This window comes from Meleagris gallopavo, chromosome 10, assembly GCF_000146605.3.
Source record: "Meleagris gallopavo isolate NT-WF06-2002-E0010 breed Aviagen turkey brand Nicholas breeding stock chromosome 10, Turkey_5.1, whole genome shotgun sequence".
NCBI classification, from domain to species: Eukaryota; Metazoa; Chordata; class Aves; order Galliformes; family Phasianidae; genus Meleagris; species Meleagris gallopavo.
This window is the reverse complement of record NC_015020.2, coordinates 14,071,397-14,095,133: the sequence shown is the minus strand read 5'-3', so window position 1 is coordinate 14,095,133 and position 23,737 is coordinate 14,071,397. Positions and strand designations below refer to the sequence as shown.

The 23,737-nt window shown below is 43.5% G+C and overlaps 1 protein-coding gene across 1 annotated transcript in view; it reads left to right on the top strand.

Moving 5' to 3' along the window:
- The first annotated feature begins 6 nt into the window (after positions 1 to 6).
- RGL1 (ral guanine nucleotide dissociation stimulator like 1) overlaps positions 7 to 23,737 on the top strand; it is a 60,610-nt gene continuing 36,879 nt past the window's right edge. The window contains exons 1-2 of the mRNA XM_010715834.2: positions 7 to 70; positions 818 to 928. Of these exons, the coding sequence (XP_010714136.2) occupies positions 44 to 70; positions 818 to 928 (138 nt within the window). The 5' untranslated portion in view covers positions 7 to 43. The remainder of the gene's footprint in view (positions 71 to 817; positions 929 to 23,737) is intronic.

The window sequence follows — 23,737 nt, the reverse complement described above, 5'->3', positions numbered from 1 at the left end:
GGCTGCGGCATGTCCCGTCGAGGCGCCCGAGAAGGAACTGAGAATGAGATTGCCGTGGAAAGCTAAAATGGTAACCGGGTCTTCCCGCGGGGTGCTGGGTCGGCTTTGCGTCGCGGCGCCCGCCTGCGCTGCGGGACGGAGCCCGGCCGGGTCCGTGCGGGTCTGCGGCGGCTCTTTGTGCGGCTCCTCGCCGCGATCGTCACGGCACGTGTCCGGTTCAAGTCGGGGAGACGTCGCGCTCCTTGCTTTCTTTTCGTTAGCTGTGAATTTTAAAGCTTCGGCTGTGCAAAGTTTTTGCAGCTGGAAATAATAGGTTTTGAAGAAGCGAACCGCAGCGCTTCGGATCCCTCCTGTCAGAGGAGCGGAGGGTCGCTGCGCTTTACTCGCTCGTGGAAGTTGAAAGGCTGTCCGTCCGAGTGTGCAACGGTTTTTAAAAGTGCCATTCCTTCCCGAAATGAAAAGCCGGAGAGATTAATTGCTTTAGAGAAGGAGGGCGGGAGGGAGAGGGAAGAGAGGCTGCTAATCAAAACCAAACTATTTCCCTAGAAAAGACTTTGTACAACTATTTGAAATATGTGCTAGTCTAGGAAAAATAGCTAAATGGAAAGTCAGGGTATCTCGATACCACAGGAAGGGCCAGCTTGCCAAGAATATCTCCAGTGTTCCCTCCGTTTAAAAGTATCCATCTCGCTTTGATTGTTGTGTTTATTTTGTGCAGCCCATCTCTGCCCTCAGCAGCACGGCACCTGGTATGGATTGCGGTCTGCAGGAGAGGGGAAAAGTTCCTTTCTCTGTTTTTCTCTCCCTTTCCCGGCAGAGCTCAATTCAAGACTGGGGCGAAGAGGTGGAAGAGGGAGCTGTTTACCATGTCACCCTGAAAAGAGTGCAGATTCAGCAAGCTGCCAACAAAGGAGCGAGGTGGCTCGGGGTAAGTGAAGCTGGCATGGTGGCATTTTGGAAAACTGCTCATGGACTTTGGAGCCTGCTGCAGGGAGCTGGATTTTATACCAATCTCTGTGATATTAACTTCTAGCACTGATTGCTCTCGCCATTTAAAAACAACAACGCTGGAGTTGTCTGTCAGGGCAGTCTGAAAGAACTGTTGGCTCTTCCTCTTTTACTGATGTGTATAAAAACAGATCTGACCGGTCTTGGCTGTGGATCAGGTGATGCTTCATGCAGAAATAAGGGTTGCCTTTTGGTCTGATCTTAAAAGTTGGGCATTTAACAGTTATTTCAGATGGGCTATGGTTCATTTCAGTTGCTAGGAGTCTGCTTCATGTACCTCAAGCAAACAGTCACAATATTTTAACTAATGAGGGTCTCTCAAAAGTTAGCAGAAACTTCTTCCAAGTTTGAGTGAATGTAGATTTGGGTCTTGTTTCACTCTTTCTTTCTGGGCCACATGAGATGTTGGTATTCCCTTTTACTTGTCAGCATTTCTGCAAGAGCTACAGCTATGTGCTCGGTGTATTTCAAAGCAGAGAGGCTTTAGTGGTGAGTGAAATAAGCTTAAGTGCACACACACTTAATTTGGCATGCTGCTGAGTGCCTTTACCTTTGTCAGACCAAGTCTCCAGCTGATAGAAAATGTCCTCACTTCCCTGGAATCGCTGCAGCTGTGGCAATCTGAGCCAGGTCTTCAGGAGGTAGCTGTAACTTTGGTATTATTTTATGTTAATAGATTTTTTTCAAGATCAAAGGCAGTCACATAAGAACTTGGTTTTGTGATAGTGTCCGGGTTAGTATTTTAATTTTAGTATTTAGCCTTTTAAATTTGCTCAAAGATTTATATCAAATAGTTTTCTTGTGAAGTTCCACGTCATGAATCAATATAGCAATGCTGAAACCACGGTCAAGAAAGATAAGCAAATTTTGTCCTGCATACAGATAGCGCTTAGAATTTCTCCTTTCCATGCTTGCAAGAAGTACACAGAGTTCTGTTCAGAAGTGATAATTTCAAATGTGCTTCCTCTGAGTGGCAGATTTCCCATCTCTGCCTCCCGTTTTTACCAGGGTTGATAGAAAAACAGTAGAAAGTATTTTTGCACTCCTGTAAGATTCCCAGATGGTGGCTCTGTAAGAGGTGGAGGTCGCTGTGAGTGAGCCCACATCCCAAAAGCATCCTTCAGAAAAGCATTAATTTCTCCTGTTTCAGACAGTTGTTCTGTCTGTGTAGAAGGAATCTGCTAAGCCTTGATCAGATTCTCAAAGGAAGAACATGTCTGTGTTGCTCAGACCACTGGCACAGCTTATGGTGCTGGTCTCAGTAACAGGACAAGGGACTGCAAGGTCACAGAGGTGGCTTTTGGCTTTCTATGTCTAGTGCAAGCTTCTTCAGGTCAGATGGAGCCCTGTTAGTGGGGCAGTGTGTCACCTGTGCCGGGCATAAACGAGTGACTGCAGTTTCCAGGCTGGCATCTTTAATCAGCAATAATCTCATGCACTTTATTTAAAGATATTTTTAAACATATGGGTTTTTTGTTCCCTTAAGCTGTTCAGAACAGAAAATATTTTAAGCTCTTTGAGATCTTGTTTTATTAATGGCTTTACTGTGGTCCTAAGGCCAGCAAATAGCCTGTAACCCAGGATGTTATCTATGAATAGGCATCCCCACCTCCTGTGGTTTTGCCCTGAAATGCGTAATTGTCTCTTTTGTAATTGCCATCAGGTGATTCCTTATTTTTTTATTTATAATCTGGAGCTTACAGGGTTTTATGATGTAATTTTTCTTTTTTTTTTTTCCCCTCAAAACTTTGAAATTCATAGAACTTAATTAAAAAGCTGTTGGATTCATCAGTGGCGGCCCTTGTTGGTACTACAGACATTCACCCTTAGGTTGAAGACAGGAGGACATCTGAAGAGTATGGGAATAGTGTAGTTGTGCGTCTGCAAATATTGAGCTTTACTTGTAACAAATATGGTAACTCTGTCACTGATTGCGTGTGGGCTAAGGTTAGAAAATGGTGACTTATTCAGTGTTGGTTTGTATCCTGCAAAGGTCTACTTAGTTTGACCTTCCCTGAGGCATTGAGTTTCTGGTGGTTTATTGCTGAGGGTCAGGTGCCTTGTGACTTGAAAAGCCAAAGTTCTTCAAGAACCTCCGTGTTGCATGTGGATATTGAATGTTGTGTGGCATCAGAGTAGGGGTTTGGTCCAGTGATTCTGGAGTGGATGGTTCTTAGTGGTGCTGTGTCTGTAAACTGCTTTGGAGACGTTTCAGCTGGAAAGCATTAGGTGGTGAATTACTTGATGTGTCCAGGGATGAATGCCTCCAGGGCTGGGGCATCCACAGCCTCCTTGGGCAACCTGTTCCAGTGCATCACCACCCTCCGTGTGAAAAACTTCCTCCTAATATCCAACCTAAACCTCCCCTGTCTGAGTTTAAGACCATTCCCCTTGTCCTATCAGTATTCACCCTCGTAAGCAGCTGTTCCCCCTCCTGTTGGAAGTCATGCATAAATATGTTCTTGAAGAGGTACCAGGAAGTGAATGACCTTAGATTATTTATATTTCAAGAGGGCTAATACACTTTTCTTAAAATTCTATACCCTAACATAACCATCCAGGCTTCTGAATGGTCATCCCTGCTGTGAGGGAATGTTTAAAAGCCCACTGTAGGATTACAGCTTAAGCACTGTGACCGCTTGTTTATTTTCAAACTTCTATAATTAATAAAAGGAGAAGATAAACAGGCTGTGACTTACACAGTCGACAGTAGTTCCGTATCTTTCAGAAGTGTGAAGCTTTTGTATAAACACCATATTTTCAGCTTTAAATTTAATACAGACATCAAAGGATGCCAATAATAACTACTGGTTTTGTCATTAAATGCTTAGTCACTAAATATTTAGTGAAGATTTAGACTTTAGGCACTACAGTATTAGGAAGGATTAGTAACCCCAGTAGTAGCTCAGTGTTGTGATAGATGCTGCACAAAAAGACTACCCTGACCAAAAGGAATGTACAGACTACGTATCAGATAAGGCACATATGGCTGTGCACATATTTATCTCTTCTGCTGGCCAGTATCTGAGGCAGTGCTATGAATCTCACAGCAGCCTTGGTGTTTTTCAAGTTATTTGCAAACATCAAGGCAATAGAGAGTCTTAGGAAAATTTTCCAAAGCCAAGTGTTTCTTCTGGAGGTGTTTAAAGAGGATCCCTAGTGAGCATGAAAAGTTCAACAAGAGAAAGCGTGAAGACTTTCTTTTTCTTTTTCTTTTTCTTTTTTTTTTTTTGAAACCTAAGTGGGTGGAAGTGTCTCCAGAATAGATGTGTGGCAGAAGGCATCGTCATGAGAGCGAGAGAGGTGGTGTGGAGACTGGGAACAATCCAGGAACCATGAAGGCTATGGAAACAGACTGATAACCTAACGTGTGAGAGAACGGGGAGGCAGAGAACTGTATAGATGGATGGGATGAGAAGGGCCAGGAGCCTTTTGAGTGGATGTTCAGCATCATTTTCAATGAGATTGCATCAGGCTAGAGAAAAAGACCTATCAGTAACAGGATTAGAAGGTGAGAGGGTGCAGCAAAGAGTTTTAATGATATGCCTAGAAAGAGAAGGTTGAATAAAAACTATGACACAAAAAGAACCTAAAAAATGAGATTGAGCTTACCGTTGAGGATGTAAAGGCAGCCCATAGAGAGGCTGGCACCCTGCATGTCAGACAGGACAGTGCTATTGTCTGTGAAGAAAAGGCAGCAAAGCAGAAAAGGCAGGTGAAGAGTTTAGCATTCTGTGGTCTTTTTTTGGTCTTGAACTGTCAGCCATGTACTTGTGAAACAAGGCTGAGAGACTGGCTGAATCATACTGTAGCCAGAAGCAGATAAGAGTAGAGCTGTATATGTAGATCAGCTTCTGAACACCTTAATTTCTGTTGCCAAGAGCAGTATGCTGACTGAGTATGAGTGCTGGAAAAGGTGACTCCAGTCGATGACTTACTGTAAGTCACAAACTGAAAAGTAAACAGGGAGTTGAAAGAAAAGGGAAGAAGCAGCAAGTAGGTGGAGAAAGAGGAGTTTTTTAAGAGGTGATGTACTGAAATAAACTTTGAATGGGAGAAGTGAGTGATGAGAATGTGAGAGGCAAAAGGTCCAAGAGAAGGAGTTATGGGGAAAGGGAAGGGATCTGTCAGATAAGTGACAGGATCAGAGAAGGAGCACAGGCAAGAAAATTCCACAGTTGTCACACAGCAGAAATGAGAGTTGCTCAAGACATCCTTTGCAAAGAGGAACGAGGGCTGGAGAATTTCAGGAGCAAGGACTGCAGATGTAGAATGAGATTAAATTGAAATACTGATTTTTATTTTTATTTTTTGGACTGTGGAGAGGACAAAAATGAAGTAAAAGGGAGGAGAAAAAAGGTTTTACTGGTGAAGATAATTGGGCTGGTGGCTGTGTGTGTGCCAGGTGCCAGTGGGTGCGTCCAGTGAAGATGCACCAAGGCTAGGGGTGAGCAGGATGGACCCTACAGAGATGGAAAGAGAAAGGGATGAATGATGTAGGACAGTAAGGCAGGAAGAAATGAATGACTGTACAAAGACCAAAGAGTTTAAGACTACCTCAGTGGAAGAAGATCCTTGGTAACTGACAAGAATTGAGCCAAAGCAGTAGATACTACTAGGAAGCAAAGAGAAACTGCTGGTCTGGAAACAGCTGCCTGTGGGAGTTCTGCAGGTCAGTCTTGCAACTGAACTGCTGTCATGTGTTCGTTAAGGTCAGTGACAAAAGCAGAAGCACGCTGACAAAATCCAGTGGTCTGGCAGAGGAGAAGGCAACGAGAGGCTGACATTTGGGACTGGTGTAACTGGAGCAGGTTGAGGGTACGTAGCACAGAACACAAAGATATGTTTGTGAAAGAATTAAAATTTCTCCTACAGGCTGATATCTTTGTCCTTTTTTGTCCCTTCCAGCTTTGGGCATTTTAGTCAATCAAAGTACATGTGACCCACAAGGATAATGTAAACCAGAAAGGCAGATGTGATGCTCAGGTGTTGTTGGTTATTGGCAGCAGAGATGGGAAGCGTGGATCTCCTTGGATGGTGTCCTTGGTGTGACTCTGCAATTCTGGTTGTTTTCAAGAAAATTGGTTTAAACTAGGAGATAGGATAATCAAGAAAATGACAGCTGTGTCTGACTATTATCTGAAGATTATAGTTCGGTTATCTTAACAAAATGAATAAAGTTTCAAATCATCAGATCAACCAGATAGTGGGGTGACACTGCAGGGAGAGCAAAGAAAGCAAAGAACTGTACAGCATTAGCACTGATGCTGCCTTGTGGTAGAAGTCCCCACTGCGTTAACCATACTGATGAGGAAAAGATGAGGCTGTAAAGCCTTGCTTAATTCAAGGTAGGCAGTGGTGCTGGTCTGTCCTGGTGCTGGAGAGACTGCTCTGTGAAGAGGAGGTCACCAATGTCATTTTGTGTTCGAAGTTGTTTGAGAAGCAGCAGAGAAGGGCAGGTGGGAGAGGAGTACCTGCAGGGGAGGCAGGAGGTGATGGCAGTGAAAGTGCCTGAAGAGGGCCTTGTTTGTGTGGATGTGTGGACGTGCACTGGTAAGCAGAATGTGGGGAAGCAAATGCAAAAAGTAGCAGAGAGGCGTTAGAAAAGATTGAAAAATCCTGGTGTGGAAATGGAGGAGGGGGGACAGTGGGATAAGAATAATAGAAAGGATGCGTGCTACAGAAAATGAGCAGCGAGAGGCATGGGTGTGGTACAGGCAGATGGACAAGAAGATTACAGAATGAAAAACAGAGTTTTCAAAGTCCAGTGAAGTTATTTTTTGCAGAGCTCCCCTGTCAGCCAGCTGAGTGCTTTATCTCCCCCTTCCAGGGGCTATAGGGAGGGGTGGGAGACTTGTGTCCAGAGCTCCAGGAATCTGAGGGAAGCAGAGAGCAGTGGGAGCCAGGAGGGGCTCCTTAACGCTTGCAAATGTTCTTCCTGTCAGAGTGCTTTACCTTACCCTGAAAGGAGTGGGGAAAAGACCTGTGCATTGCCTCTGGAGTTTTTACTGGGGCAGGTCTCAGGAAATCCAGCCAGGAATGGGAGTTCCCCTGAGCCCAGTGCTCTGGAGGAGCCATGCAAGGTCTGTATCTCCACATCTTAAATGGTTGCTAAGCTTTGTGAGCCAGTCCTCAAGTACTAAGTTTCTCACTGTACTAATGGATGACACAGACTGCTCTTCCTTTCTGTCTTAAATATCCAGATAACGGTGAAATAATAAGCTCCCTCATGGCCAGTGCTGCCTGATTTAGTTTAGCCATTGGTTAAATTTCTAAAGCAGATTTTAGAGACACGTTTTTTTTTTCCTTGTGCTTTCCTTTTTGGCCGCAGCTGGACTTCTGGCTCTGGAGTCTGTTAAGTGAGAGACTGACTCAAAAGATTACTTATCTCTCAAGCCATCTTTAATGCTACAGCACTGGGTGTACAGCTGAACGTATTCTTCCAAAACTATAAAGACCTTGTTGTGAAAGGGTGCTCCAAAATTCTAAAAGGGAACAAGGTGAGAGGCATCAACTCTGTCATTAAATATTTATGTATTTTCCTAGCACTGATAGTGTTTGATAAGTACCTTTCCTGAGAACTTCATGGCGCATTAAAACTGATTTTTGAATAATTGTCTTGTGCTGCATGTAACCACGTGTTTGGCTTCTGAATGCTTCTGTAGTCATGTACGTTGGCAGGAAGCTTGTGTTGGAGAGATCAGTGAGAAATGGTCTAATTGCAATTAGGACCTCGGATATAACCTTCTCACTGACTTGAAAAACAAGTCTGCAAAGAAGTTTTAGTTGGGATTTATTTTCTTTCCAATGCTGACCTCCTAAGTACAGGTTGAGATTTAAATGGTGCCTGGAACCATCAACTTTTTAGGAACATGCAAAGCCTCACATTTTCTCTGAGCCTGATCCTGCCCTCCTCTACGCACTTTTAAGCCAGCTCTGTGATTTATTTTTGTCTTACTCTTAGGTCCCAGATGTTCTTCTCAAGTGTAGTTTCCTGTGCAGTCAATAGGCCAGCACTTAGCTGATCTTTGTCCTTGCTGCAGCTTTCTGTTTTTTTACTCTTGATCTGTAGCATTTGTTGGTCTCTTCTGGCTAAATCAGACTCCTTGAAATCAGGTGCCTGCTGCCTGTTGTGATCACCGAGCCCAAGGCTGGGCTGTAGTTCTGACTGTGTATTTGGCAGAAGTAGAAAGGCAGTTGACAAGCAGCTGACAGGCACCCTGCTGTTGCACTCAGAATGCTGTGTTCTCTGAGGACTTGTCTTGCAGATGGAGGATGGAAGATGGGGAGCGCTCACGTGGATTTGGTGTGGCAGAAGGTAGTTGCCAACTGCTGGAGACCCACAAAGGAATGCAGTTAGGAGATTTCAGAGACAATCAAATGATTTTATGTATGGACAGGTACACAGTTATCAAAAGAAAGCCCTGGAATTCATTCGGCTTACCTTCTGGTTTTGAGTAGGCTTTCCTCCTGCCCTTTCCTTCAGCTGTAGTCATAGCTGTACACTAGCATCACAGCCCTTATTAACAACTGCTTTTTCCTTACTTCCTCATTCAGGTATGCTTTTCTGCTCTAGGGATATTCCGGGTAGCACACTCCGATGCAATCATTAGCTGGGTGTCTGTGCAACAAACATCTGAACATGAGACCTGAGCTTATTATGAATTTTAAAATAGAAGCCTGAAAAATTACTGTCTTTTGTTTTTGCAGTCCCAAGTGCAACGTGCATGATGAGAAGGATAACTAGCTTTATAGCACCGTATCGTGCTTTTGGTCATGTCTAAAACCTCACATTGCAAACTGTCAGAGAGTGACAGGATTGCAGTGCTTTAGTCTTGCATACTATTAACGAGTGAGGCTATAGGATGCTCTTGCTTGGCCACTTGGAACTAGGAAGAGACACAGAGGAAGCTTCTCTTCACATAGGGCTGTGCAGAGGCATCTCCTGCTAATGACTGTTCCATTAAGTGGAATAATGAGAGGTAAGGGAGTCTCAGAAGAGCAGATGTTGCTGTTGACTGCACTGTTCTGTTTTTGCACTGATTGTTTTTGACTGCGTCTTGGAAATCTCTCAGCCAATCTGTTTCAATCTGAAAGCTTGCTTTTGACATACTTTAAGGTTACCTGTGACACGTGGGGACATAACAACACCCTGTACTGTAAGTGATATCCCCTGGGAATTCCTCTGATAGCCAGGATGCCTGTCTATTCTAACTATGCTACTTGGATGGCAAAGATCCTGTCTTAATTATAGTGTCTTAACTGTCCTGCTGCTAACATCAGTGGATTTTGTTTTGCTTGCTTCTCCAAGAAGAAAGGAGTGAAAGGGGTAACAAAAAATCAGCTTGCTCTGAAGAGAAACTGGCATTTTCCTTCTGAACGTTGGAAGATGTAGGTCACTTGTTGGGTTAAAGAAGTGTTGGCAAGGAATGTGGCTATGTGTCATCGGAAAGCCTGGGAGAAGCAGCATATGAACTCAACTGAGATGCTGGGGAGAGAACAGCCCTGGAGAAACCATTAGTTTTACAGTTCAGGGTTTGATGTTTTCATTTAAGAAACAGACTGAAGCATTGCAAGCATGTTAGTCACACTTGGATTTAAATTTAGCCTTGCTAAAGCTAATTAAAAATATGTTTAGTGACAGTGTGTGTATGCATGCTTTGAACACGCATCTTTGACTGCCGGTGTAGGAATCCATTCTCTGAATACACAGCTTCCTATAGCAGCGCTGTAAGGAGCCACAGCTGTGTGCAGAAATGATCACAAACAATCAGATCTTGGCCTAGCTCCTAAAAGGCAATAGTGTTACCTTGTGTGACAGGGGTAAATGGACGCTGACACAGTGTGATTCATACTTTTCCTTGTCCTTATGTAGCTGGCGTGCGGTTTCTTGCTTGTCGTCGTGCAGCTGGTGTGTAGCCTCTTGCAGACCAGAGGCAGAGTAAGTCTGATGTCTTAGTGTTGTTTATTACCCCAGGAAGATAGTTTCAGAGCTCATAAAACATTATTTTTGGTGTTGTGGTTTGTTTACACCAGAAAAGCAGAAATGCCCCTCGTGTTTGAAATGGTTTGTCATCTGTGCATCGCTCAGCCAGCAGCAAAGCTCTCTTGTCCAGTGGATATGGGCCAGGCTGACAAACCATTCTTTGAATACTGCAGTGGTATTTTGATGTAGGTTATGTACAAACTTTTCAGTCTCTTTTCATGTTCAGTGGCCACAGAAATTCATGAGATTTGGCCCATAGTTTTCCGTGAGTGCTACACCAGCAGGTAACGCCACCTTTAGGGCTGAATTATGAAGTCTGTGTTATATTTTTATGATTCCTGGGATAAGAATTTTCTTTGAAATGTGTGAAAGTGGATTTTTTATGGAAATCACTCTAATTTGGACCGAAATGGATTCATACTAGTGCCTGAATACAGCAGCTTTGTCGTTCAGTTCAGCATGATGCCGCCGATAATTCACCGGAAGGAAAGTGAAAGCATATCCTAGTGAAATGATAATGATCCTGAATTCTTACAGCATCTTTTATCCAAATGGCTTTCAAAGCATGCCCACAAATTTTCAGCAGACAGGCTATGCATACTTTGCCATATGTTGTAGTATAACGTGGTATAAAACTCTGCCTTTGGGTAGGGCTTACAGCTCAGCAGCAGTGCTGATGCTTTGGATTTGGCGTACCATAGAACCATCTAGGTTGCAGAAGGCTTCTGAGATCATGCAGTCCAACCATCTACCCATCCCCACTGTGCCCACTAAACCATGTCTGTGAAGTTCCCCTTTCTTCTGGGAGGTGAGAAAACAGTATTTCTGGGACAATCTGGCTTTTTAAAAGCCACTTTTTTTCCTTTTTTTCTTTTGAGGTTGTTGAAGAGTTTGAAGCATTAGATAAAGTTCTTGGGAAACTGATTAGTTGTCAGAGTTGCAGGATGATATTTAGTGGCTTCGTTGTTTTATCACACGGATATCTTCCCCACATGTGGCAAAACAAGAAGCAGCTGGTTAACAGTGCATAGCAGCGCACTGAAACAATTTAGGACCAGAAGTGAATTAATTGGAACCGTTTGAGAAGACCTGGACATCTGAGAGTAGAGGGTTCTGTGCAAGACTTCACTCACCTCGCAGCAGCAGTTGTGAGAGCAACCTCATATATCAGGCTGCAGTAGGAAAGGGGGGAATGAAGCTACGAGAGGATACTGTAGTATCTCTGTTGCTCCCTCATCTCAAAGCAAAGAGAACTAGAAACAGGATATGCAGATGGGATATGACTGTGGCATTTGATGAGGGACTGGAAAGGTGAGGACTATCCAATCTGGGGTTTGGTGTAAGCAGGATTGATATAAAGATTTAATGATAAGTGCATTTTTAAAAATGTTCCCAGGATCGGGGCTTGGCACTGTCACTGAATAGGAAAGAAAATGCTTGAAATGGTGAGGGGAGCAGGGATGCTTTGGTGCCAGGGAGTGTTTCATAGAATCACAGAGTGGCCTGGGTTACAAAGGAGCACAATGCTCATCCAGTTCCAACCCCCTGCTGTGTGCAGGTCGCCAACCAGCAGCCCAGGCTGCCCAGAGCCACATCCAGTCTGGCCTTGAATGCCTGCAGGGATGGGGCGTCCACAACCTCCTTGGGCAACCTGTCCTAGTGCCTCACCACCCTCTGTGTGAAAAACTTCCTCCTAATATCCAACCTAAACCTCCCCCATCTCAGTTTAAGACCATTCCCCCTTGTCCACCCTCATAAACAGCTGTTCCCCCTCCTGTGTTTGGTGGAAAGCAGTACATTAAAAGCAAGGGGAAAAAGATGCTTGTACTTTTTCACTGTATGTAATTAACCTGAAGGACTCACTGCTAGAAGTAATGGAGTCCAATAGTCTAGAAGGTTTGAGGGAGAATTGGGCATTTATAAAAATAATGAGAACAAACGCATGAACACTGCCTGAGATTGAAAACAGCCACGTAACTCTTTACTGTTTAGGTGTAAAACAAACACTTCCCATGACTGAGCAGTCTTTCCTTTTAGATCGGTTATTCTTTATGTTGTGTTATTTCTGCACCTTGGTCTGTAACATCTGGCCACTGTCAGGAGGAAAATCCTCTAGCTTAGCTTAAGATGACAATTATTATGTGTTGCCATTTATAAAGTTCTGTTTTCTATTTGTTTGTAGCAAATATTTAACAAGGCAAAATAAAATTGAACACAGGCACTCATAAAAAGAATCCTGAGAACTCAAATGTCCTGAAGATGTCACAGCCATATTGCAACACGACCTGGGAGTTTGCTGTGGGCCTGCTTTCCTACAGCCTCATGCTGCTCGACGAGAACTTTGGGTGCTCAGATCCTGCTTTTTTCATGCATAAAATGAACGTTTGCATCTTTGCTGCTTGAGGCTCTGTAAATGTAGGAATTGCGTGGGTTGCTGTGCCCCATACAGCTTCATAATAGCTGCCTTAAAAATAAGACAGCTAGAACAGAGCATGGTACTCTACATGTGGTCCCATCAGACCTTTTATGCAGGGGAAGAATAATGTCCCTTGACTTGATTCAGTACTCTCTATTTATACATTGCAAATTGTTTGCTTTTTGCTGCCGCTTCCAAGTGTTGTGCTGAAGGATTGAGTGCTCTGCCTACTCTAAGCCTTGAGATCTTTCCTCCGATCCGTGTGCCACAGTGGGACCTTTAAAGGTAGTACTTTCAACAGACCTTTTTTGCTGGGCTCTTAAGTTTCTCGGCGCTTGGTTGCCTAAGCCATCTGTTGCCCATGGGATGTCGATACCCTTTGACTGCTTTGTCAGCCAAAGGTGTGAAGGTTTTTAGCAGTTGAGTTGGTAGCAGTCACCAACCTTGTGCTCTGTCAAGCTGCTGGGTTGCAGCCTGGTGGAGTTTTCACTTGTTCCTGTTTGCCACGGTTTTATTTACCCCTTGACATAAGGGATGGTAGTTTATGCCTCATGTCTTGGCGCTGTGTGTTGAATCATATTGAGTTGTTGATTTGATTCAAGCCAGTGCACAATGTCCTTCAGTTGTTTTTTTTTATGGTACTCGTGGATTGGATTTATTGGGTGAGGATGGTAACATTTCAAAGCTTCATCAGCGTTGGGTGCCAATGGCAAGTCAGTACACCCTTCAGGATTAACTACTGACTTCAGTGCAGAAGAGATTAGGTAAGTAAATGCTCCTGAGGTGTGTTTGGGAGCCAGTATAAACAGTGCAGGCAAATACAACAAGAAAATGTTTATGAAAATATGCCCACACGTCCTTCTGTCTTAGTGCTTGGCTTGTAGCATTCTCTGGCCCTACCTGCGATGCACTGTGCATTTTTAGAGCAGAAACCCTTGAAGGCAGGGATGGTGCCTTACATTTTGACATAGCAGCCATTGTGCTGCTGTTGTAAATGTCTCTTAAGTAACAATAATCCATTTCATTTGGAAGTCAGATCTTACACTTCGCATTCTTCCCAATGAGTGCCACAGATTGATTCTGGCTGTGCAGTCGGTCTGCTGGCTCCCTGCAGCATGTGAAATGGGAATGAACTCTTGCACGCTTACTTGAACCACGAGGCTTGCATTCTTCTTTGTACAAAAGCAGTCTTCTTGTTCAGAAAACTCCACAGATGACTGTGGAGTTAGAAGAGGACAGAGAAGAAAAGAAAATCGCTATTAACTCCTGATGCATAATTAAACAACAAAAAAAGGACAGACAATAACGTGGAGGACTCTGTTTCATCTTACAGTCTGACATTTTTCGCTTGCTCTTTCCCCTCTACTTGTAAGCTACGCTTCTTGTGCATTCTGACTCAGTACTTCCACGTAATTATGTGTGTTTTGATTTGTATTCACTGCCTAAGGATTTAAGTTCAACTGCAGCAGAACTCCAAAACTGAAATACAGACGTCTGTGGGTTCAGCGCCAGCTCACGCAGCTGGTGCTGCTTTCTGCAATGTCAGAAGAGATGGGTTAAAGGCCGGGTGCTGTACGTAGTTATAAGAATGCAGTCATTTTTCTAGATATATAATGTGCTTCTTTATCATACGCTTTGGCAGATTATTGTGCAAAAATGCCAGTTTCTCATAGGGACCTATGTAATTAGCAGAAGAACGCTGCCATCACAGATATGTGCGTGCACATGTGAGCGTTCATAGGCTCACACTACGTGTGTATGTGTGCGAGAGAAGAATCTTAACAGACTCCATAATCAATCCCCTGTGATGTCTAGATAATCTAGTAAAAATGCAGTTTGGCCTGAACTACTGATGGAACTAATATTTTTGGACTCTCTTAGTGCTCGAGTAAATGTTCAAGCTAGCAACTTTTAATATTAAGTAACGCTATCTTGCTGCTTTTTCTGGTCAGGCCCCACCCTGGAGACATCTCTTAGTTTCAAAACAAAGAGTAGTAAAAAGCACAGCCATTGAAATGAAGTTTCTAATTCAATTTAGATATGTACTCATGCTACGGTCATAAAAATGCTTTACTGCTAACCTATTTCTGCTTTAAAATGTTAAAAAAGCTTGGCAGTGGAGATTACTCACAGAAATCATTATGAAACATGAAAAAACATTTCCTTGTTTCTCTTCTTTCTTCCACAAAATTCAATTTATTTTAAAATCTGAATCAATCTTCTGCTGAACATTTTCTCCTCTGCCAGAACGCGCACCTACAGTGTTATTTTCCAGCTACTCATGCTGTTAAAATCCATCACTCTTGCCTTGTTGTTTGCACTGAGGGCAGTAGCCGTTTACATTGATTTCCTGAGTCAGTGTGATTTTAATTTCTGGGTACTGCTGGGGCAAGCTTTGTAGTGTGAAAGGGAAGCCAGCGATCCAATCGGGATAAATAAAACCATTTTGGGTTATGTAATGTGTATTCATGTTGTAATTATGCAACACAATTCTTACTTCTGCCATCCTTACAACCATTTTGAGTTCAGCAGTTTTGCCTGCTGTCTCACACAGGACGTTCTTTGTTTCTACTGACTGAGCAGAAAGTGATGATGAGCTTTACAATTAAATTAAATTACATTCCTGGAAGGGAAAAAAGTGGGGCAGCTTTTCACAGGATAAGCATCACAGTTTATGACTCCCAACAATACAAGCACTGGGGAGAAATGATCTCTGTGCATCTGAACGGTCAAAATACATTTTTTTTCATGCTGATCTATAATTGCCATCAAATGGTGTAACTCTTGCCATCGTAAATGTCTGGCCATGTTAGTGGCAACATCAAGCATTCAAGCATTCCTTCTCCCTGCTATACTTGGCATTTATTAAAAATTTGCAGCGTGAAAGACTTGTGGCAAATTACTTCACCAACCAGTGTTTCACAAACTGAATTTCTGTAGTGTTTTTTCTTGAGGTAGATGGAGAGTTTTCATCATCTCTAAGAACCAGACAGCTTATAAACATGAGGGTAATTAAGAATGTTCAGCTTCTGCGTGGTGGTGATGGAGCGGGGCTGATTCCATAGCAGCACTGAGTGGCATCGGCATTCAGTTGTACTGCAAATAATACCGTGCTGTCTGGCCCTGTGTTAAAGTATTCAAGGGCCGTATAACAACCACGTGGGGAATTAAGGAGCTGGGCAGTACGCAGCAAAGCATTGCTGGTGAGGTGGATGAGACTGGGAGATGAGGCTGTAAGGAACGGGTAACCTGGGTACAGAGCCCTGAGGACAAAGCTCTCAATCCCAAGGCAGGCTGTAAGCTTGGAGAATGACTTCAGCAGCTGTATTTTTTACTATATTTTAATCTGTCCTGAAGAGTGTAGGTGTAGGTGACTTGGGGAGAAGGGTCTGATGCTGTAGGCCTTTCACATGTGCACTGCATTAAAACAGCAGCAAGTATTTTGTGTAGAGGCCATACCGTTGTGATGTCACTGCATTATGTAGTCTGACTTCCAGCTTATGAAGCCTGATGTGTATAAAGTTCTTAATATTTGCATGCAAAAGGAGTCCTGGAAGGGATTCATATGTGCTTTTAAGTCAGTAATTTAACCTCAGCTGCCTAATTAAATTAAAGAAAGTAGGTTGTTACATGTGCACGTTTGTTTATATGTACATAAAGTTTGGAAGTTGACATGGTCTTAGCCATTCATGCAACACTTTTGCAGTTGGACTAGGTGATTTTTGAAGGTCTTTTCCTACTGAGCTGTTCTACCCTACTTAAATACATTTCAGAGTTCATTTAGCTCCTCTGTAGGAAGTGCCTGCTGGGAAATGAATATCACTATCACGTGCTACAACAATTATTTGACCTGCATACCAGAAGTATGGCAAGTTTGTTTGGTTTTCTGTTTGTTTTGTTTTTCTCCTTGTTTGCTGTGCCCTTTAAGTTGCTTGGACAGTACTCTGTAATCACTTTATCCCAGTGCAAGAGCTCTATAAATGTCTGTTCTGCTGAACACTGTCTCAACCCAGTGCTCAGACCCAGACTGACTGTTGTTGCATGGCACTGGCAGATCCCTCCAAAGACAATAAAATGGGTGAAGAAAAATGGGGGAGTTTTCATTTTGGTGAGAGACAGTTTGTTCTCAAGTAGGTCTTAAAAGAAGTGAGCTGGAGTCTGGCCTTTGAGCTGAATGTATGGATCTGTCATTTTACAGCTGCTATTTCTACCTTCCACCATCTGCTCATTGCAATAAAATGATGTTAGGTTGGTGGTCTTCTACATCTGTTGTATGGACTCAGTGTAGAAATAGCACTGCTTAGCTCTGCAGAGGGCTTGTCGTCTATGAACTCAGAAGTAGTTCACAGAGGAGGTCAGTTCTCAGCTGCCCTTTCAGAGCTGGCAAAACAGAGGCACACAGACGTCTTGCACACGGCCACCCAACTGCCTGGTGCTACCACAGCCCACATTGCTGGAGTGCTCCCTTGAGATCCCTTGGAGCATAGAATCATTAAGGGTAGAGAAGACCTCCAAAACCATCTGGTCCAACTGCCAGTCCATCCCCACCATGACCACTAAACCACGTCCTTCAGTGCCACATCTCCGCAGTTCTTGAGCACCTCCAGGGATGGTGACCCCACCACCTCCCTGGGCAGCCACTGCCTCACTGCTCTTTTGGAGAAGAAATTTTTTCTAATATCCAACCTGAACATCCCCCAGTGCAACTTGAGAGCATCAGCTCTCATCCTAAAGCATCTCTCAGAAGGGACTCTTCTTGCAGGACTGTGGTCTGGAGATTTGCACAGCTACTCTGAAAAGAGTTGCATTTCTCCTAAGAGGTGGCCAGTGGTTCTGGCTCAGCTCTGTGGTGCCCAGCCAAACACTTACTCAGTGATTTGTCTGAAGTTTTATAGATAGGGGTTATATTAACGTCTGGGGTGGTTTGTGGCAGAAACTTCCTGTCTGAGTGCAGTGTTTTCCAGCACTCATAACTGAGGCCTGCACTCTGCGTGTAAATGCAGCACCTCTGCCCCTCGGTGCTTGCAGAGTGCAGTGTATTGTCATTAGGAGCTGAGGTCAAGATAACTGGAAGCAGTTCTCAAGTCAAAGTCCAGTGCAATATTTGATCTGCCTGGCATCTTTAGTCCCGCTTTCCTCTGCTCAACAGCTCTTCCTTTCTCCTTTAGACTTACTAGCATGTAGCTCAGCCTTGGCACCCACCAGCCTCCCAGACAGGCTGCAAGCAGCAAGTGTGGGGAGGGCATGGGAGGAATGAGGCTAAGATGAGGTGCTGCTCACTGCTCCAGTGCACAGAGGGACTGCTCCAGCTGCCTGTGTCTCCTTCTTGCGATTCTTAAAAGCCATTCCTGTTTTTATACCTGCTTTTATTAGTTCTGACAGTTTTATGCAAGGCTGAAGACTCTGAAGAGCTCTTTGCTCATGGAGACACTGTGTAACACATCTGAGTCTATGCAGGTCAAAATATTTTGCAGAATGGGCTGAGCTTACTGCCAAAAAGGGCAGTAAAACCTATTTCCATGCCCTCATTTTGGTGCACTGTTCACTTAGACTTCTGCTGTTTCTAGTATTTATTTACTGCTCAGTTTGGAGACTGGACATTTTGGTGTTCCTATGCACTGAAGCAAGGAGAATGCCAGATTTCATAGAAGTTATTTTCCTCTAATATGAAAGGGGTATAGAAAGATGTTTAATATGAGTTGTATTTGCTATTGGGCTAGGAAAATATTTATGCTAAGTGTCATTTGATGACAGATGCTGCTCAAACAGTATGAAATGCACATGACTGGGAGTTCTACCTGACTTACCAGTTCCTATTTCTTGGTTTTCTATTTTAAATTAAGCACTTGCTAAACTTCAGTGTCCGATCAAAGCCACCACAAGGAATACTTATACATCCCAACATATTATGAAAATAACATATCCACGGCATGCTAGTGAAGCACCACACTGTGGCAAACTGCTGAACTGTGAAATGTGTCAGAAGAAAAAGAAAGAAAGGAAGAAAAAAGAGAAAGAGAGAAAGAGAGGAAGGAAGAAAGGAGTTGAATGAATCTGATATTTCAGGTTCAGGTAATTCAGTCAAGACATTAAGTTAGATAAGAGGGTACAAGGGCTTGTCTTGATACTGCTGAAAGGCCCAGCAAGGTGGGAGAGTCAGCATGAGAACGGCCTTTTTGTAGGTGAGCAGGAATGAGAAGGTAAGCGTGTAAATCATACAGGATAGCTGGAGATGAAGATTAGGATGAAGCTGTTGGGCAGTTTTGGTCCCTTTAAAAAATGTGTGTACTGCATAGCAAACCTCTTGGAGGACTTGGTTTTCATTGAATGCCACAGCTACGTTCCTCTGCACGGGTATTTCTAAGAAGTATGCCAAATTAGGGAGAATTTATATATTCCCTTGGCTGAAATTTTTTGCACTACTGTAAGAGTTGGACAACACCATTTTAATGTAGATCTCTTCGAAGATTCAACTGCTTTGTGCACTTGCTTAAACTCCTCTAGATACACGCAGCAAGAGGTGGTGTATAAATTAGTCTTCTTTACTTTTGCTTTGATTCATTTAGAGGTGGTTCCACATCATTCATGATACCCGAATGAGTCCAAATCTGCACAACTTCAGAAGGTGTGAGAAATGCTGCTCAGCACCTCGGTATGCTTGTTGTTTCTTATTTTCCCCCAAGCAGCTGCAAGGTGCCTGAGTGAAACGGTTCTAACTGAGCAACAGCGTTTGTGGAAGGCTCTTCTTTCTTCTACCTCCAGCTTTTGTTGCTGTTTGCTGGTTCTTCAGACAGATACGTGCCAAGCTGTGAGCTCTAAGGATACAAGAAAATGAGAATGCCTTTTGAACAATGATCATGGAATTAATTAGTCCTGGAAACTCTGGGTTGCTGCCAAGAAGAGTTATTTATGTGGTAAGAAAGGAAAGGAAAAGGGTGGAGCTTTGGAAATCCAGGAATACCCCTAGCTGTCAGATCACAGGAAAGAGCTCATAAAGTTACATTGGCTTCTGAGTTTGGTGCAGTCAACACACAGTATTCTGATTTTCAGCAGCATCTGAAATGAGGAAATGGGAGTTAGCAAAGTGGAGAAAGTTCTGTACAGAGCTCCGTGTTCATTTTATTTCCATCTGCAGTGTACGATAAAAACAGCTGCTCCTGCAAAGGCAAGCATCCATGCTGCCTGGAGCCTGCAGGCTGCAAGGAAATCTAGTGCTGGCCACCCAAATCCTGCATTCCAGCCACGGTTTCCTAGAGTGGAAATTCTGCTTCAAATTCAGCCTTATCTCACGCGAGCTATTTTCCAGGCTGACAGCCCTGCAGCATGGAGGACAAGGACAGAGAGGAGAGAGTGGTGGATGCGAGGCTCTTACATCCTGTCAGAGCTGCAGAGCTGATTGCAAGGGGAAGCACGGATGTGTGCACCCTAACAGCACTTGAAATGCTGTGTCTTCACCTGATGGGTTTAGTCTGGTCGCTGGTCTCAGTGATGTACAGTGCTACGTGGTGTTGTTAGAGCAAAACAAAACATTTTTCACTTATTTTTTTTAATGATGATGTGGCCTGGATGGGGGCAGTCAGCAGAACGTGTGCACGTTTGAGTCAGTTCAGCATGATGGTCAGCTGCTGTGGGTGTTATCTGTCAGCACGCACACGGGGCTTCCTTCTAATGGGAGCAGGCTCAGCTATAAGGGTCATTAACACTGAGTTGGAAACGCCTTGTCAAATACGTCGTTAATATCTTTGAAGTTGTCATCAACAGTAATACCTAACTAAAGTGATAAGGAGTTTTGTAGAGCATCCTCAAGTCTTCCTGCTGCTTATGTTCTGTGCTTTTTTATTAGTAGTATTATTTTCTGCTCTGGAATCCAGTTTTTAAAATCATTTCTGTTTTACTTGTTTTGATGCTCAAGGGTGAAATTGCAAAAAGTGTTTTATTCCTCTTTTCAGAAGGTTCCCAAGGAGGCTGTGGATGCCCCATCCCTGGAGGCATCCAAGGCCAGGCTGGATGTGGCTCTGGGCAGCCTGGTCTGCTGGCTGCCGACTCTACACATAAGAGGGGGTTGAAACTAGATGAGCATTGTGGTCCTTTTCAACCCAGGCCATTCTATGATTCTATTATATGACCCTACGACATTAAGGCAAACAGCAAAAAAGGGCCTTTTTTTTACCTAATGTATAAGTTACTGCAATTTGGGCAGCATTAGTCCAGTGTAGAGCATACGTCCAGTAAGTTGATGAGAATAACTATAATGGAAAAGTCCACAGCTGGAAAAGCTGTGAACTTCACACACAGTCAAAAGCTTTGAAAAATCTGTCACAATCAATAAAAATGGGATTTATAGACAGTGGTTGATTATGCACTCTTGAAAATCATTTTGCAGGATTTCTAAATGAATAAATCTTTACTAAAGTGGTGATGTTTTACATGACTGAGTCCAAGGAATATTTGATTTACTTATTTTTCATCTCATTTGTATTTTTTAAGTATCTATGTCAGCCTGCTTAATGAATAATGATTCCGTTGACTTCATTCCATCACTGTGACTTTCAGAATCTCAACAGATAATATTTGCATTGGAAAAACCTTCAGATTAGTGGTTTTGGGGTAAAGGAGATTGTTTCCAATGGCAGTTCTGAAATCATGACTACCAGTGCCTCCTAGCAGTGATCACCATGTGTCACTGTCAAAACTTGCAGAGAGTTTGAGGCGCCTGCAAAGAGCAGGCAGTCAACACAAAAGCAGATATGAAAACTCTTTTGCTTTGGGCAGCCCGGTTATGTCAGTGAGGAGATGTCCTCTTGATTAAATCCAGACCGAGCAGTTTCCTGTTAGCATGCAAGCACAGCCTGCATGTCTTACTCTGAGAGCCTGGCCCTGAACTCCTCTGCCAAGTCCTTTCTTCTTCAGCTTACAGGCAGGATTGCTAAAATAATACAAATACAAACAATCCCTAAAAGACTCTTAAAATGATTTCTAGCAGTTTAATGTCTTGCAGACAAACTTAGCCTTAGATTTTCAAAGTTTCGATTTTTATTGCTGTTTTTTTTTTAAAAAAAAAACCATTCTCCTAGGGTTATGTATTGGGGAAGTTGCAGTTTTGCAATTACAGGAAAATTTTGTGCACGCATCAGTCTTGGGAACGCATTCTGCCCTTGTTTGGCACACATCAGTGAGTGCAAGGAGGCTTTTTTATGTGCTGAGGAGAAGACAGCCTTCCTTCAACTATCATGCAGTGGGGGAATCTGCTGGATAGAAAATGAATGGTTAAATGCAGTGATGCACAGACATTCTGTGTTTGAAAGTGGCTGTATTCTGTAACTAGTAATTTTCAAAAGTACAGTTTAATCAGAAGATGAAAGGTCAACAGTATTTTTTTTCCGAGCAAGTTTTACTTAGGGTAAATTTGGATGGGGTTATGTAGCACGAACAATCCGTTCATGACACGAGCCCAGGTTAACAGTCTGCAATTGCAGAACAGATGTAGACCTGCAGTGCTTCTGGGAGTCGTCTCTCTCCTTGAGCCACAGCTGTTTTCCCTGTGTGGGTCCGTGTGTTTCTGCAGCCCTGGGGTTGCAAGGTTGGGCAGCTTGTCTGGGTTACATCTCACCCCACGAGTGCAGGCTGTGTTCTGCCTGGACCCCTTTTGTGCTCCAGTTCATCACATGGCTGGATGAGAAACAGCTTAGGAGCAGGGCAGCGTGTGGGGAGAAAAGGGTCTCTGGAATGGCTTCTTGCAGTGGCTTAAACTCAATGTGAAATGGTGCCATTTTTCTGCTGAGTTGTGGCTGTTTCCTGGTCCCTGAGCCATTGGTATTTGTAGGCTGTTGAGAGATCCTTGTGCCTCGACCTTCATGATGCTCCTGGTTCTCCCAGTGCTTTCTACAGACACAGAGGAACTTGGCAACCAAAACCATTGCTGGGCCCATTTCTTGCTATGAAATCCAAACGTTGGGCGTACCGCTGGAAACGAGCAATTGGCCATGCTAGTGAGGATGCTGGAGTTACTAGTCCCATTTTTTTCATTCTCCTCTCAACTCTGTTTTAGCAGGCTGGATTTTCATGTTCTACCAAGCATCTGTTGGGCCCTGTACCCTGGGAAATGGGATGTCCTCATCCTAAAGCAGCTGAGCTGTGCACTCAGTAAAGACATCTACATTGCCCAAGAGAGGAAGAGATGTCTATTATGAATAATTGAAAAGCAGTAGAAGGTAGTGCTATAAATATGAACGGGATGGGCTGTCTGTTCCTGATTACTTCATAAATAGCTGACTTTTTTCTTCTTTGTATTTTGCCAGCGTGCAAAGCCAAAGTCTGTAATGCCTGTGAAGTCAGTGCCGTGACTCTTCATGTCCTTGAGTCTAGGTGCTGGGCTACTATTTGGAACAGAACTGGCCTCGTTGTTTCGAACTTATACCTTGCTGGACAATTTCTGGAGCAAAGCCTCTGGTCAAAATGTCCGTGTGTCTGAACTTCAGTCCAAAATGTTGTTCTTCAGGGGTACTTGAGATGTGTTGTCAAGCAACCATGGAGACACACAAAATATGCCTTGATTTGTTACTTAGAGGAGTCTCTCAGTCTGGTGATGCTCATCTTACGTGCTGGTGAATTCAACATTCAAAGCCCAGAAGCGCTGCTAAATTGCCAAATATTACTGTAAGGTTTCTCTGGGAAATGTGACCTAATGAAACATCATTATTGTCTGTATCGGGATGCAGCAGGGCTGTTACCAGGAAGGGAAGGCTGTGTGGTTCAGGAGAGCATCATCACAGCAGTCCCAGCTGAAAGCTTGATGTGAGTGCATATGTGAGGAGGAAATCAGCAGTGCAATACTGCTGCTCTGCAGATGGCTTTCTTCTGAGACTGCAAAAGAATTGGTGATGCAAAGTCTAAGCTAGGCTGTTGTGTGCTTTGGTTCAGTTTATTTCCTGTAGTATTTTGCTGCTGATGCATTCAATCCAACCTAAACAGATTAAAGAATTGGTTTTCAGGCTTGAACTATTTCCCGGTGGCCTGATTTTTTTTCCTTTGTGTAAACCCATTAATCCCAGATGCTCACAAAACTCGCTTTAAACAGAATATATTCTGATCTCATTGAATGTGAGTGAAAGTAACTCCATACTGTGAAAAGATATTTCAGCCATTCAGATGGCTTTCCAGGAGTTTATTTACCCGTAGATAAATCCAGGGATTTTTGACAGGGTCTGTATTTTTACTGATGGTTGCAAACAGTTGGATGAGATGAGGCCATCTCTTTTTCCCTCAAGAGAAATGGCTTTTTTATTTCTGCCATTCTGTTAGTGGTGGTGCAGTGTGATTACAGCAAT